Below are 14,438 nucleotides of genomic sequence, written 5' to 3'. Positions count from 1 at the left end.
AAAATATTTAATAATAATATACAAAGAAACAGCTATTTATATGAATAATAATAATAACCGTCATCACGTAGACACTGTGTAGCCATCACACTAAGACTATACATAGTGAGTGATAGGACACACTACGGTCTTCTTCTGTCACGCGGCTGTCACTCAAACGCGATTGATGCTGCGTTGACTCCGCAGCGCCGTAGTGTGTCCTATCACTCCGACATACAGTTCAAAATTACTTATATTAATAAAATAAATAAAAAAAGTGTCGTGACAACTTTTCGTAAGAATTTTTTCCGTCTAGCCCCCTTTCACAACGCGCGGTAAGGAACTTCGTTCCAAAAAAGAATCATGTTAATTTGTTAACCTAGAAGAAAGTTCTGAAGTAGCACACACACACACACATAAACAAATACATTTGAATTGATAACGTCCACATTTTTTGAAGTCGGTTAAAAATAAAGAGGTCTATTCTATTCCATTCGCGTCAGACATAACCAGTTAAATTAAAATTATTAACGGTCTAAGTAAAATACGTTCCAAGCTTTAAGACTTACACTCGGAATATAAAATGAAAATTGGTTTTTTAAATCATTATAATATGATTTATAATAAACGAAATATACGTGTTAATATAACTTTTTAATAAATTAGTAATAAAATATTCTGTTACTATTTATAAAAATACAGATGGAAGCGAAATAATCACAGCGGGTACTCTACCATTGACATTTGAAATGAGAAAAACAATTAAATCTGGCCACACACGGTCATACTAATAACGCAGTTCACTCACCTCGCAAACGCAGGCGACCTGCTCCTGTGTAAAGCCAAAACTCGGCAGGGGAGCGTCTCTAGGGGGGGTGGCCTCCCGCTGCCCCCACTCGGGGCCCCCCAGCATGTCCAGATGCTCGTCCCCAGCCACTTTGACGACTGTTTCACACTACAGCACTTAACGCCGTGACGTCAGTCGCGTCACGAATGTCTAGCTTTATTAGTTTCGAGTTCCTAATTTGAATATCACTTTTATTAACGCTGGTCTTACATTCGAATTTGGAAATTATAATCGCGCGCTAATTCTGATGTTATTTTAAAAGTATCCACATAGTTTAAATGTTTTAAATCATTATTCCAAATTTAAATAAGCGATTTTGTTGAGTTTTTTTTTTTAATTAGTTGTTTAGACTTTTTGAATATTCGAACGCTTTTCTCGTGGCTTATATTAAATATTTACGTAGACATCTCTAGTCAAACATGGAAGGCGGCAATCCCAAAACGTTTAAACAAAAAGCGTTCGAGTTTTAAAACGGCGATTACTTGTTTGTTCGACTTTTTTTTTGTTTGTTTTTTTTTTTTTTAAATCACCGTGGCACTGTTTGTATTTGTAATGAGTTTTGAATATTTCACTTGAACAATAAGTATACGGCCAGTCTCTGTCTGGTTCACGCACGCATAGTCCGCGCGATCTTTTAAGCATTCACGTTTATTTCTTGCTGGCGCAGTACAAGGTTTTCCTCTTTTTTCGCATTTTAATTAAATCCGTCCCGGGTTTACCTGAAAACAAAGAAAAAACATTAACGTCTTTTGTCGAGATATCCAGAGCAATGACTCTAGTGCCGGAGTGACTTGAATATAAAATTCGCGTTTTTAACAATAAAAAAACACGGGTAACATGAGCATCGAAAAATTTATGTACGTTTTTTGTATTGTACTAGATACAGTTCTTGTCATTGACCGATAAGTTTCCACTGTCGACAATAGACATAGACACGGCCTACTGAGTGTCCCGCCTGATCTTCTCAGTGGGTCGCGTTTCGGTGGGCAGCAAGTTGGTTCTGCCCCTGATATTTTGATGTCCATAGGCGACGGTAACCACTCACCATCAGATGAGCCGTATACTCGTCAGCCTACAGGGGCAATAAAAATAAATAAACTCCAAAAGCTGGCTGTCACAAAGCTGTAGGTTTTTTTGTCCTACCTATTCGCTGGTAGCCTAAGAGTCTATTTCAGCTACGCCCAGACGGCTAAGTGAGGTCACAGGCTCAACCAGAGAGGATTTGCTAACACTAGCCCTAGCAAGAGCCGTGCTTCGCAGAATCTACCGCCGGAATCGCGACCCACTGAGAAGATCCGGCGAGAAACTCAGTGGGCTGTAGGTTTCACTGGTGGTAGGACCTCTTGTGAGTCCGCACGGGTAGGTACCACCACCCCGCCTATTTCTGCCGTGAAGCAGTAATGCGTTTCGGTTTGAAGATTGGGATAGCCGTTGTAACTATACTGAGACCTTAGAAATTATATCTCAAAGTGGGTGGCGCATTTACATTGTAGATGTCTATGGGCTCCAGTAACCACTTAACACCAGGTGGGCTGTGAGCTCGTCCACCCACCTAAGCAATAAAAAATAAATAAAAATAAAATGTTTTCATTAAGTCGCGAAGACGATAACAAGCAAATAACAAGGTCACATTTACTTTGAACAGAAATAGATTTCTATATGTTTTTTTTCTTGGTTCTCCAATTGTAGACTCTAAATCAATTAGTTTCAAGTAATATTTTGCTCTGCGATCCAAATCTTTCGATGTGAATGCAATTTGATATCATCATGTGATATCAACCGAAGTGGTATTTATTTTGGTGATGATGAAAAATTGTCAACGCATATTAAAAATATTAAAATAAGGCTTATTTATTGATATATGTGAAAAATTGTCAACGCATATTAAAAAAATTGAAAAAAAGGCTTATTTATTGATATATGTGAAAAATTGTCTACGCATATTAAAAAAATTAGAAAAAAAAGCTATTTATTGATATGTGAAAAATTGTCAACCCATATTTAAAAAAATTGAAAAAAGGCTTATTTATTGATATGTGAAAAATTGTCAACGCATATTAAAAAAAATAGAAAAAAAGGCTTATTTATTGATATATGTGAAAAATTGTCAACGCATATTAAAAAATTAGAAAAAAGGGTTATTTATTGATATGTGAAAAATTGTTAACGCATATTAAAAAGATTAAAAAAGGTTTATTTATCGTTATGAAAGAATACAATAATATGAAAATGATATCACGCCATCTATGTTACTGCCGTCATCAATATTCCATATGTTTATCGCCAGAAATACCGTCAGATTGTCTGTAACTCGAACGAGATCCGAGTTGGAGACAACGAGAGATTTACTGGGGGACTCCAACGGGGCCTTCTTAATGCAGACGAGCGGTTTTAAGCTTTTCTATATCGAGGAGTGAATGGCTATTTCGTTAATCATATCCTTTAGGGCGAATTTACATTACGAAAATAGTGACATGAAACTAATTTCGTGAAATTAGTTTTACCAACAGTTTCATTTAATATTTTCGTAATGCATGCATTAATTTTATGCATGCAAATAAGTTTCGTGCCCTGCGCGATTTTTTGGTGAAATTAGTGTCATGCAACTAATTTCATAGTGTAGACGCGACGTGAAGCTAGGCGAACAGTCCGCACAGCGAAAGGGCTTACGCTGTGCGGACGTGGATATTTTTAACTCGCGCGCTCTTTAAGCGTTGAAATGGCAAACCAAAGATGGAGTACAGATAAAAATATAGAATTCAATAATGAATATCAGCGACTAGAGTGCCTCTGGGACCCGAACAGGTATCCTCCATGTTATTAGTAAAGTAAGTTATGTAATTGTTCAATAGTTATTGTATTATTTATAATATTGTGTAAAAGCTCAGCACATTTGTCTTGTTTAGTTTGCGCACATGCCTTATGTTATAAGCCAGTTTTTTTTTTACTTGTTGTTATTATTAAGCTATTGCATAGCTTCTATCGCGGGCCTTGAGCGCGGCGACTGAATCAAGAAATTCCGTAACGAAAATAACCTGACACCCCTACTACGCATACTACGTAGCTCGCGTTCAACACATTCACACGTTGCGCTGGTGTAGTATTTGCGAATAGGCGCGCGGCGTGACGTCGCACTGCATGAGCATCATGAAAAGTCTGCCCATCTCTCTCTCACGCAGTTTAGCTTATGAGTGTGAAGGGGACAGGTAATGTTTTGCTAAATATGGCGTGGTCTTATTTTTATTATTGTTTTAATATTAAATTATTATTGTCTAATTGTAATTGCATAAGTTGATAAAAAATGCTTTGCAATAGCTTTACCGCGGCAGTCCCCGAGTGCCACACGTCTTTTTTTTTGTGTATCTTTTTAGCTTGTAATGTGCATTGTGTGCCTAATAAATAAATAAATTACACCGACTTCTGCGTTTGAATTACAGCGTTTAAAAAAACGCTCGTTCGTTCAACCACACCCTGAATTCATGCGACAATCCTTTACGTGTGCCACAGGCGAGAATTATTCACTGCGCGTCTTTTTTCCGGCGCGTTCGAAACAATGAAGTGCGAACGAGACAGCAATAGGGGTCATAGTGTCAAATGTTCTTGTGTGTTTTAAGTAATTTTTATCATCGACACGATCGCGAGGGAGGCCCGCCTGATGCATGGATCTGGTCGCGGTGGGTAGGGACGCGAAATATATATTTATCGACGTTCCTAATTCGTTTTGGCATTAACAAAAATCGGACTTTTTGGCGGGAACGCGAGGAGTGAAGTTGTGTGGTTTGTTTTATTTTGTCTAATTAGTGTTTCTTCAGGTTTAAATGTATAATAACGGTGGTTTATTAACTGTTTAGTATATGTGAAAGTGCACCAATGTGAGAAAATGAAACAAGTTCCTGAACGTAACTTCTCAAGATCCTCCAAAAAGTCCATTGAAAAAGTCTCAGTAAATGACCACCATTTTACTGAGATTATACTTCATCCCATATCATCTCATTTCATTGCATTTCGTACCATGTTTCATAATAATCAACTTCATTTCATTACATAAAATCATTTTTCATATAAAAAAGTTATCATTAAAATTAAAATAAGACTTGACCTAAAGGTCTTAGTTACTAGGTCATAAAATCCGTTTAAATATTTTTTTACAAAAATCGTTATTAAATTCAGTGTGCGTAGTGCGAGTCTTTTAACTTCTCGATCGCGTAAAAGTTAACTTATTTTTCTATGGAGTTCGAACAGCTTCTCTTCGTTTGCCGCTAGGGGCGCTGTTCCAACTCCATACAAATTGATCTGATTATGATAGGGGTAACTGACTAACTCCAACTTTATTTAATTGCTTTTATAAATGTCAAGGATACAGCGCAGCCGCTGTATACTGCCGAAGAGTCCTTGTGGACGAGCTCACAGCCCACCTGGTGTTAAGTGGTGGTGGTGGTAGCCCATAGACATCTACAACGTAAATGCGCCACCCACCTTGAAATAAGTTCTCAGGTCTCAGTATAGTTACAACGGCCGCCCCACCCTTCAAACCGAAACGCATTATTGCTTCACGGCAGAAATAGACGGGGTGGTGGTCCTACCACCAGTAAGAAAAAGCTTGCCCCACTAAGTCCCCCGCTTACCGTCCTCCCTTCGCTCTCAAACAATGACTCATGATAGAGTATCAGAGAGAGATCAATCGTAGATCCATCTTCTCGGTCGTCAAGCAGCGCAAGACCGATCTTTGTAACGAGGCTTGGGGCATGTCTATTTCCAGCAGTAGTCAGTGGGCTTATAGAATAGAATAGATAGAGAGTGTAATTTCAGTCTAAGCCGGTCGGCAGGACTGTCTTGTCTGCCGCGAAGACACGGCGCCTTCCCATCTGAAGGTCAAGGTAACTTATCCTAATAATGCAAATTAGATGGATCTCAAGTTGGGTTACGGTGGAAGTTCACGTTCAGGAACTGATTTTTTTGGTCACTATTTTGTAAAAACACTATTTTAACTTCACAATCTTCGACGTGGCGTGGCCGTTCTCGCCTACGGATCGAACGCGACTCCTGTTCTCCCTCTGGGCTCTCCTACCTGCCATGACGTGGGTGGAACCCCCCTTAAGTGACCAATAAATAGGTAGGAAAAAAGAAGCCGTGATAGCCGTTTAGCATCACGTGAGCAGTGAGCTAAATTTGCCAAACCTAATATAGTGGAAAGAGGAAAAGAAATTTCCATTTGTATTTTAATTATTTTAAGTTAGCAACACACAATGTATTTATGTGGATACCGTTGGCCAACAGTTTATTTAAATAAAAAAATCATTAACGATATTTAAAATTCGAACGAGATTGTGTTAAGCGCGCGCGTTGTTTTTTTTTAATGCTGCGATTTATAATTAAACCTTTAAGTTTATAAATCGTTACAACGACAACGATTTGAGAAACTTTTTCAAGGGTTGATGAAAAATTATTTTACGGTAATCTATGTAGGACGGGATGGGCCACGAAAAACGTCGGAAATTATGTCGAAATACTCTAAATGGTATTAGGGATGTGGTATTTTAAAACCATATTATGACATGTTGAAAACAAATGTTATTTTGTACGTATACAAATGAATTTGTTTAAGGCCCACCTCGTGTTACGTGGTAATCGTGGCCCATGGACAACAATAGGTCAATGCCACCATTCCACTTGAGACTTGAGGATTATGTCCTAAAATAGTTATTCAATTTTAATTACGCAATTTCATACTTTAATCACGAAATTCGCGAATGTGGTGTTACCCATCACAGAACACAAGATATTTGAAAGATGTAATGACACCTTTACAAACATACATTATTTTTTATGTTTTAGAGACTGGTGGCCCGGAGGTCTTTCCAGCTTTACCACGGCAGGCGGGCGAGCAAGGGCTCAGCCAGGAGTGCTACTTCTATATCTATACTTTAATATATAAATCTACAGTGGTTTTACGGATGTTCCGTTATAACTACTGAACCATGCATGCCATTGACTTGAAACTTGGTATCCATGTAGAAAATACATGTACTTAATGGATAGGCTAATATTTATCAGTGTTGGACTCCGTACACCAGTTGCGGGGGCATTAATGATGAAAATCTTTGTGGGTGAAGGTGAGAAATAATAATGTTAATTTTAAATGTCCAACGAAGCGGACGGGTACAGCTAGTAACTTATAATGCTTTAATCTAGCTCTTAGAATTTGAATATTATGTCATTTCTAGACAAGAAACGATAAATTTCTCAATCTCAATTGCGCAAATCGAGAAGAGTCTGATGTCGAAGTGACCAAGTGAGATCTAATGATGTCAATCGACAAAGTTAATTCATTCACAATAACCTGTCATCTATCCACATTGTAAGTTTTTTTTATTGCCCTTGTAAGCACTTGATGGTGAACGGTTACCGTCGCCCATGGACGTCAGGAAAACTAGGGGCTTTTTTTTCTTGCCTAAGCTTGCCTTGAGAGGCTATTTCAGCGTAACCTTAACTAGTAGGTGAGCTCACGGGGCTCAAACCTGACGACGTTGCTAACAAGAACCCTAGCAAGAGCCGTGCTTCGCAGAATCTACCGCCGAATCGGAAACGCGACCCACTAAGAAGATCCGGCGATAACTTGGGCTGTGTCTGAGGGTTAATTTACCGGGACTAGGGGCAGAGCTAAGCCGCTTGAATACTGCCTAATACTGGGGCAGAAAGATCCTCGAGTGGAGACCACGTACTGGCAAGCGCAGTGTGGGACGGCCATCTACCAGATGGACCGATGACCTAGTGAAAATCACTGGGTCACATTGGATGTAAGTGACAACTGACCGGCCGCACTGGACCTCAATTGGAGAGGCCTATATTCAGCAGTGGACAGTGGACAGATGATGGTGATGACATCTACAACGTAAATGCGCCACCCGCCTTGAGATATAAGTTCTAAGGTCTCAGTATAGTTACAACGGCTTCCCCACCCTTCAAACTGGAACGCATTACTAGGCGGGGTGGTGGTACCTACCCGCGCGGACTCACAAGAGGTCCTACCAGTAACAGTGCTTACTAATGTTAAGATATAAGACCCTTAAAAGACAAATCCCATTAAACATTCGCATATAATAATACGTAATCGGCTCTAAATTTAGCGTCATTCACGAAATTTAGGTTTCTTTACTATTTTAAACTAAAATTTTGGCTTTTGTCCAAAATTTCTTTTACTGTTTGAGAATTAATATCATATTTTATGGCTTATTTTAAACTAGGACTTTATGTTATTTGGCATTTAAGTGCCAAAGAGTGGGTGCTAGGGGTGAATACTTATGAGAACAATCTTATAATCAGTTTAGGCTGAATTTCTTGACACAATTCACACATTCTGGTCACAAATTTATTGACTAATGGCTCTTTCTCCTTCTTGCGTCAATAATACCCAATGCTGAGGGTCGTGGCCTCCTTTAATTACTTTCTCCTGGATTATCCTGCACCAACTCAGCCTATCCTCGGCTACGCAGATTGCATCATGGACTGAACTCTGCCTCTGGGCCTTCTTCCGCATACCTTGTCTATTACCAGCAGCTTTTGCTAAATTGTCACTTCTCTTTCTGACAATGTGTACAAAGAACTCGAAACTACTCCGCGCGCATACAGGCCTAATGGTTAAGCCCCTTTTTATACTTCTAAGCCCTGATATGCCACAGCTTCTTGAAAGTGGATTATTTCTGATTATTTTTTATTGCTTAATTGGGTGGACGGACTGGTGTTAAGTGGTTATTGGAGCCCATAGACATCTACAATGTAAATGCCGCCATCTTCCTTGATATATGAGTTCTTAGGTCTCAGATGTTACAGTACAAAACGCAATACTGCTTCACGGCAGAAATAGGATGGTGGTATCTATCCGTGCGGACTCACAAGACGTCCTACCACCAATAAGCTAATAAGAGCCTTTTTCTTCTTGCCCTGATACCACTTTGTGGGGTCATTGAGTTGAATAATTGCAAGGTGGAACGTTACTGATGAGAAAATAGAAGATAGAGCTTCTACGGCTCAAGGGAAAGTAACCGTATGTACTACACACATTATAATACCAAATAATCTTCCAACAGATTGTTATCAAAATATAATTACAACTGATTTTATCGTTGAAACCATCGCATTATAGTACATCACTAACGCCCCACGTGGCGTCCGCGATCCTTATCGCCAGCACCAGCTGTAAAATGAGAGATTTATCGACAATTCAACGCGAAGCGAACCTTATACAAATCACTGCACTATTCCCTTGAATACTTTTGTTAAAAACGAAACTTTTTTGACAGAGCTTTCGGTATTATTGAATGCTTATGTTTTTGATACGAATCTAAAAAATGGTTTACTCGTAGTTGGTAGCTTTAGTGTTTTATGGGCGATTACTTCTTTATCGTGTTCTTCAACTTTGGGTTCTGGACTGGAGTAGATCGATTCTGGCGTGAAGCCTTTTCGTGTCTTTTTCTTCGAAATATTCTAAGGACATTAAGCTTCTTAAAGATCGGACAGGGTCTTATGTGGTCTGATTAGGTAGGGCAGGACCGATTGTTGTGGAGAGGCTTGGGGGAAACCAATGTCCAGCAGTGGTCGTCTGTGGGTTGACAGATAGATAGATAAATAGTTAAGTCAAATCAAATCAAAATCAAAAAATTTTTATTCAACATAAATGAAAGTACATACTTGTTGAACGTCAAAAGAACTACCGCCAATTCACAAGAACTAGCCTCCGTCCTGAGAAGAATTGGCAAGAAACTCAGCGGGCATGTTTTTTTTTTTTTTTTTAATAAGCAATTATTATTTATTAATTTTTTAATATTACATTTTTTTTTAAATATGAGTTTTTTACAATGAGTATTATAACGTAACAATTACTACAATATTGAAATGCCCGGAGCGAGCAACTCATTCCCACTTTGTGCAATCTTCTAGATAATCATTGACTTTATAGTAAGCTTTATTGCACAGATGTTCTTTAACAGTTTTCTTAAACCTATGTATAAATAGGTTCTGAACATCTTGTGGGATTTTGTTGTACAGGCGCACAGACAAACACCCGAATGAATTTCGTATCTTATGTAACCTACTCATCGGCACAACAAGCTTGTGTTTGTTCCTAGTATTTCTATTATGTATGTCCGACTTTTTAGGAAACTCCTCAATATGTTTACGAACATACATCAAATTTTCAAAAATGTACTGGGATGGCATAGTGAGAACTTTAATTTCTTTAAATTTCTCCCTCAGGGATTCCCTTGAGTGCATGTTATAAATAGCGCGTATAGCTCTTTTCTGCAGAATAAATATCGTTTCTACATCGGCCGCATTGCCCCATAGCAAAATGCCATAGGACATGACACTGTGGAAGTAACTAAAGTAAACTAAACGAGCCGTGTCCGCGTTTGTTAACATTCTAATTTTTTTTACTGCGTATGCTGCAGAGCTGAGCTTACTCGCCAATTTATGAATATGAGGTCCCCATTGCAGTTTGGAGTCCACTGTTATACCAAGAAATACGGTTGACTCAACAAGCTCCAATGATTCCTCAGAAACAATTATATCACTATCCACTTGTCTCACATTTAAAGATGGTTTAATACATTTTAAAGTAAATTTAATACATTTAGTTTTCTTACTATTCAATAATAGGTTATTGATACGGAACCAATGAACCACACACGAAATCGCATCATTCACTTCGTCATCATCGGCATCGATTGTGTGACCTTTTTCCGTGGACCTCCTAAACTGTATTTTCTAGAGTGTGTTTCTTCACCTTCTTCCGTTCACTTAACCCTTAATAACTTTGTGTACCTTGATGACCCAATGCCTACTTTTGAAAATGTATCTCGTTTGATGTACAATTATGTAATTACCCGGTATTTTACTGGTGGTAGGACCTCTTGTGAATCCACGCGGGTAGGTACCACCACCCTGCCTGTTTCTGCCGTGAAACAGTAATGCGTTTCAGTTTGAAGGGTGGGGCAGCCCTTATAACTATACTGAGACTTTAGAACTTATATTTCAAGGTGAGTGGCGCATTGTAGATGTCTATGGGCTCCAGTAACCGCTTAACACCAGGGGGGCTGTGAGTTCGTCCACCCATCTTAGCAATAAAAAAAATCCGCCATAACCAATACAAATTTTGACGTACTCCCACTTGATGCCCGAGATAGGTACCTACCCGTGCGGACTCACAAGAGGTCCTTCCACCAGTATCACCGTTTAAGACTATGAGTCAGCATAGGGACACGTTGTACCAATGAAGTTCACTAACTACCAAACTCCAGGGGCCTTAAACTCGTGAACCTATAAACGCAATAAAATAAATAAAGATATTTGATCCTTGAAAAGAACATACATTCAATTTTATCTTGACAATGTCGTTAACGCGATTCAGGGGTCTCATAAATATCTGGTGTTCTATGTTGGCTGGCTATATCATATATGAAACTCTTCAGAGATAGTCATTTCGGATGCTCCCGATCCACTAACGGTGCTTTTAAGTACCTCAAGCACCGGTCACCGTTCAGAAAATTAACCCACAGACACAGCCCACTGAGTTTCTCGCCGGATCTTCTCAGTGGGTCGCGTTTCTGATCCGGTGGTAGATTCTACGAAGCACTGCTCTTGCTAGGGTTCGTGTTAACAACGTCGTCAGGTTTGAGCCCCGTGAGCTCGCCTACACGTCAAGGAGAAGCTGATATAGCCTCCCAAGGAGATCAGCATAGGTAGAAAAAAAAAGTCCCTCAAAAATAACATCAATTTGGTTAAGGTCAAATGTTTCATTAGTAATCCACAGCGGCAGTTCTGTATGTAGAATCTTCGACAACATGTCTCAAGAAACGCGTTGTAAGTTAGTCTCAGTTATGACCTCATTATCATAGTCAGTTACTTTTGGCAGAACAGTCGTGCTCATATGGTATCTTTGTTTATTAAAGCCTTGACAGATGTTCTCCATAGTTTGAGGACTGAAGCTTGGCGCACGCACTCACTCGTTAAGCGGGGTTGTTTGTAAGGATTTTCACTTTTTTATTTTATTTTTATTGCTTAGATGGGTAAACGAGCTCACAGCCCATCTGGTGTTAAGTGATTACTGCAGCCCATAGACATCTACAACGTAAATACGCCATCCACCTTGAGAGTAAGTTCTAAGGTCCGAGTATACTCGTAATTACAACGGCTGCTCCACCCTTCCAACCGAAACGCTTTACTGCTTCACAGATATAGGCGAGTGGTGGTACCTACCCATGCAGACTCACAAAAGGTCCTACCACCAGTAATTACGCAAACTGTAATTTTGCGGGTTTTATTTTTATTACACGATATTATTCCTTCACCGTGGAAGTCAATCGTGAACATTTGTTGAGTACGTATTTCATTAGAAAAATTGGTACCCGCCTGCGGGATTCGAACACCGTTGCATCGCTACATACGAATGCACCGGACGTCTTATCCTTTAGGCCACGACGACTTCTAACTACACTTCACTTGATCAATTGACTCAGTTATTACCTACCACTAGGTGAATCGTGACCTCATCGCCTGACATCCAGAGGTTTAAGATTACGGGAGCATGTATGAGCATGCTTTATATTCTATGTTCCGGCGTCAAGCCAGTCTGTCTGTGCCTCCAACGACCCAGTGTCGTGTCAAAATACATACCGAAGGGTGAAAGGAGATATTTCGCTTAATACACTACATTTATATTTGTAATTAAAGGTGCGTTTTATTTGGTACTAGCGACTTACCCTCACTTCACTTCGGAAACATTAAATTTGATTATTGATAGCTGAGATCCGCGATGTTACCCGCGGTTATTGTCGTGCCGCGGGTAACGCCGCGGGGCGAAGTTAGTCTAAAAAAATAGCCTAAGTTACTCCCTATATCATCAGCTACCTATCAGTGAAAGTCTCATCAAAATCGGTCCAGCCGTTCTAGAGATTAGCCGGAACAAACAGACAGACAAAAATTGTAAAAAATGTTATTTTTGTGTATGTACCGTTTGGTGTATTTCAATATTACAATCAGACACTCCAATTTTATTTATATATATAGGTTAGCATCAACAGTTCGATGTTTTTAATTACGCTTCATTGTTTACTCAAATAGCTGAAGACGTATTTTCGTTGTGACATTTTTTTCGAATTTTAAACATAGTGGATTTCCTGTAAAGTTGCAAAAATGTAATTTAAACCAAATACTTGTGGATTAAACAAATCAATTCGTGAAGTAAACATTAACAAACCAATAAAAACGTCAAATTTATACGATTTAAAATTATAGGATTTGAAAAATAATAAAAAAAAAAAAAACAAAAGAAAAAACAAGAGCTACATAAAACCTAAAATGGCCGTGACAGATTTTATCGGACGCCATTTAATACGTGTCGCTCTCCGGACACGCGGCGGGGGGCTAATTAATGACCTTGTAAACCAATATTACAAGAAAAATTACGTTCTAACCTGACTCGTAAAGATTGAACTTATCCAACATGTGTTTGTTTGTTGGGGTTAATTTTTATTGTTTCAAAATTATTAATCGGACGATAAGACCGAAGTTTGTTCGGTTTAAGGATTTCGAAATATGTTCGTTCGGGAACCTTTTGCCGATGTTTTTTTTTTTCGTTTATTTTTTAAAAGCTCCGACCCGCGGCTTCACTCGCGTGCTCAAATTCAATGAGAAATGTCAGATTTTTTTTTTCCTGCCTATATTTTCTTTTTTTCCTACCTAAGCTAATAGCCTTGAGAGGCTATTTCAGCGTAACCTTAACTAGTAGGTGAGCTCACGGGGCTCAAACCTGACGACGTTGCTAACACGAACCCTAGCAAGAGCCGTGCTTAGCAGAATCTACCACCGGATCGGAAACGCGACCCACTGAGAAGATCCGGCGAGAAACTCAGTGGGCTGTGTCTGTGGGTTAATTTACTCGTCGAGCCCTTCGTCGCAAGCGACACGGGTTCGGCTAGAACGATGACCGGACAACCCTATTTTAGTAATCTCGAGAGGTTATACTAGATTCACAGAACTAGTAGGTAAGCTCACGGGGCGTCAAACCTGACGTCAGTGTAGTTTACTGTAATAACGAGATATTTTTTTTCGGGATTATACGTGGCCTATGTCACTCTCCTGACCTAACATTAGCCCATTAAAAAAAGCGAATGCTTCATTTCAACGTGAATTAAGGACAAACAAACATACTTTCGCATTCATAGTATTAAGTGTGGATAAAGATTGTGAACGTTTTGAGGGTGTTTTGCTTTAATTAAATTGTTGTCCAATAGAATTGAATTTCCAACGCGTCTTGGTAAGATGATAATCTACACTTGCACTGCACATTGTAGTTCCAAGTGTCCAGTTTCTGGATCTGATCTTCGTGATGATTGATTAATGACCATGAACTTTCTTTTTATCGACGCATAACAATTTCCTTTTTTCTTCCATTTTTCTTCAAGTTACAGACTGTTGAAAATAACCTAACAATCGCTAAAAAACGCTTTTATTTAGGTGACTTAAAATTTTACATTATTTTATGACCTTTAGATCGCGCTCTAAGGTCGCTAGACAAAGAATTAGCATCCATTTGTTAAATAAATATGCTCATATC

General features: G+C 39.0%; 1 protein-coding gene across 2 annotated transcripts in view; it reads right to left on the bottom strand.

The window, feature by feature from the left end:
* Positions 1-14,438, bottom strand: part of LOC101735990 (homeobox protein SIX2) — a 48,988-nt gene that overhangs the window by 27,267 nt on the left and 7,283 nt on the right. For both annotated transcript variants that reach the window (XM_062675751.1, XM_004923139.5), the window contains one exon: positions 788-1,545. In XM_062675751.1, the coding sequence (XP_062531735.1) occupies positions 788-892 (105 nt within the window). In that variant the 5' untranslated portion in view covers positions 893-1,545. The remainder of the gene's footprint in view (positions 1-787; positions 1,546-14,438) is intronic.

The sequence above is a fragment of the Bombyx mori genome, chromosome 24, assembly GCF_030269925.1.
Source record: "Bombyx mori chromosome 24, ASM3026992v2".
NCBI lineage: Eukaryota > Metazoa > Arthropoda > Insecta > Lepidoptera > Bombycidae > Bombyx > Bombyx mori.
The sequence above is the reverse complement of the archived record's forward strand: the minus strand, read 5'-3'. Positions and strand labels throughout refer to the sequence as shown.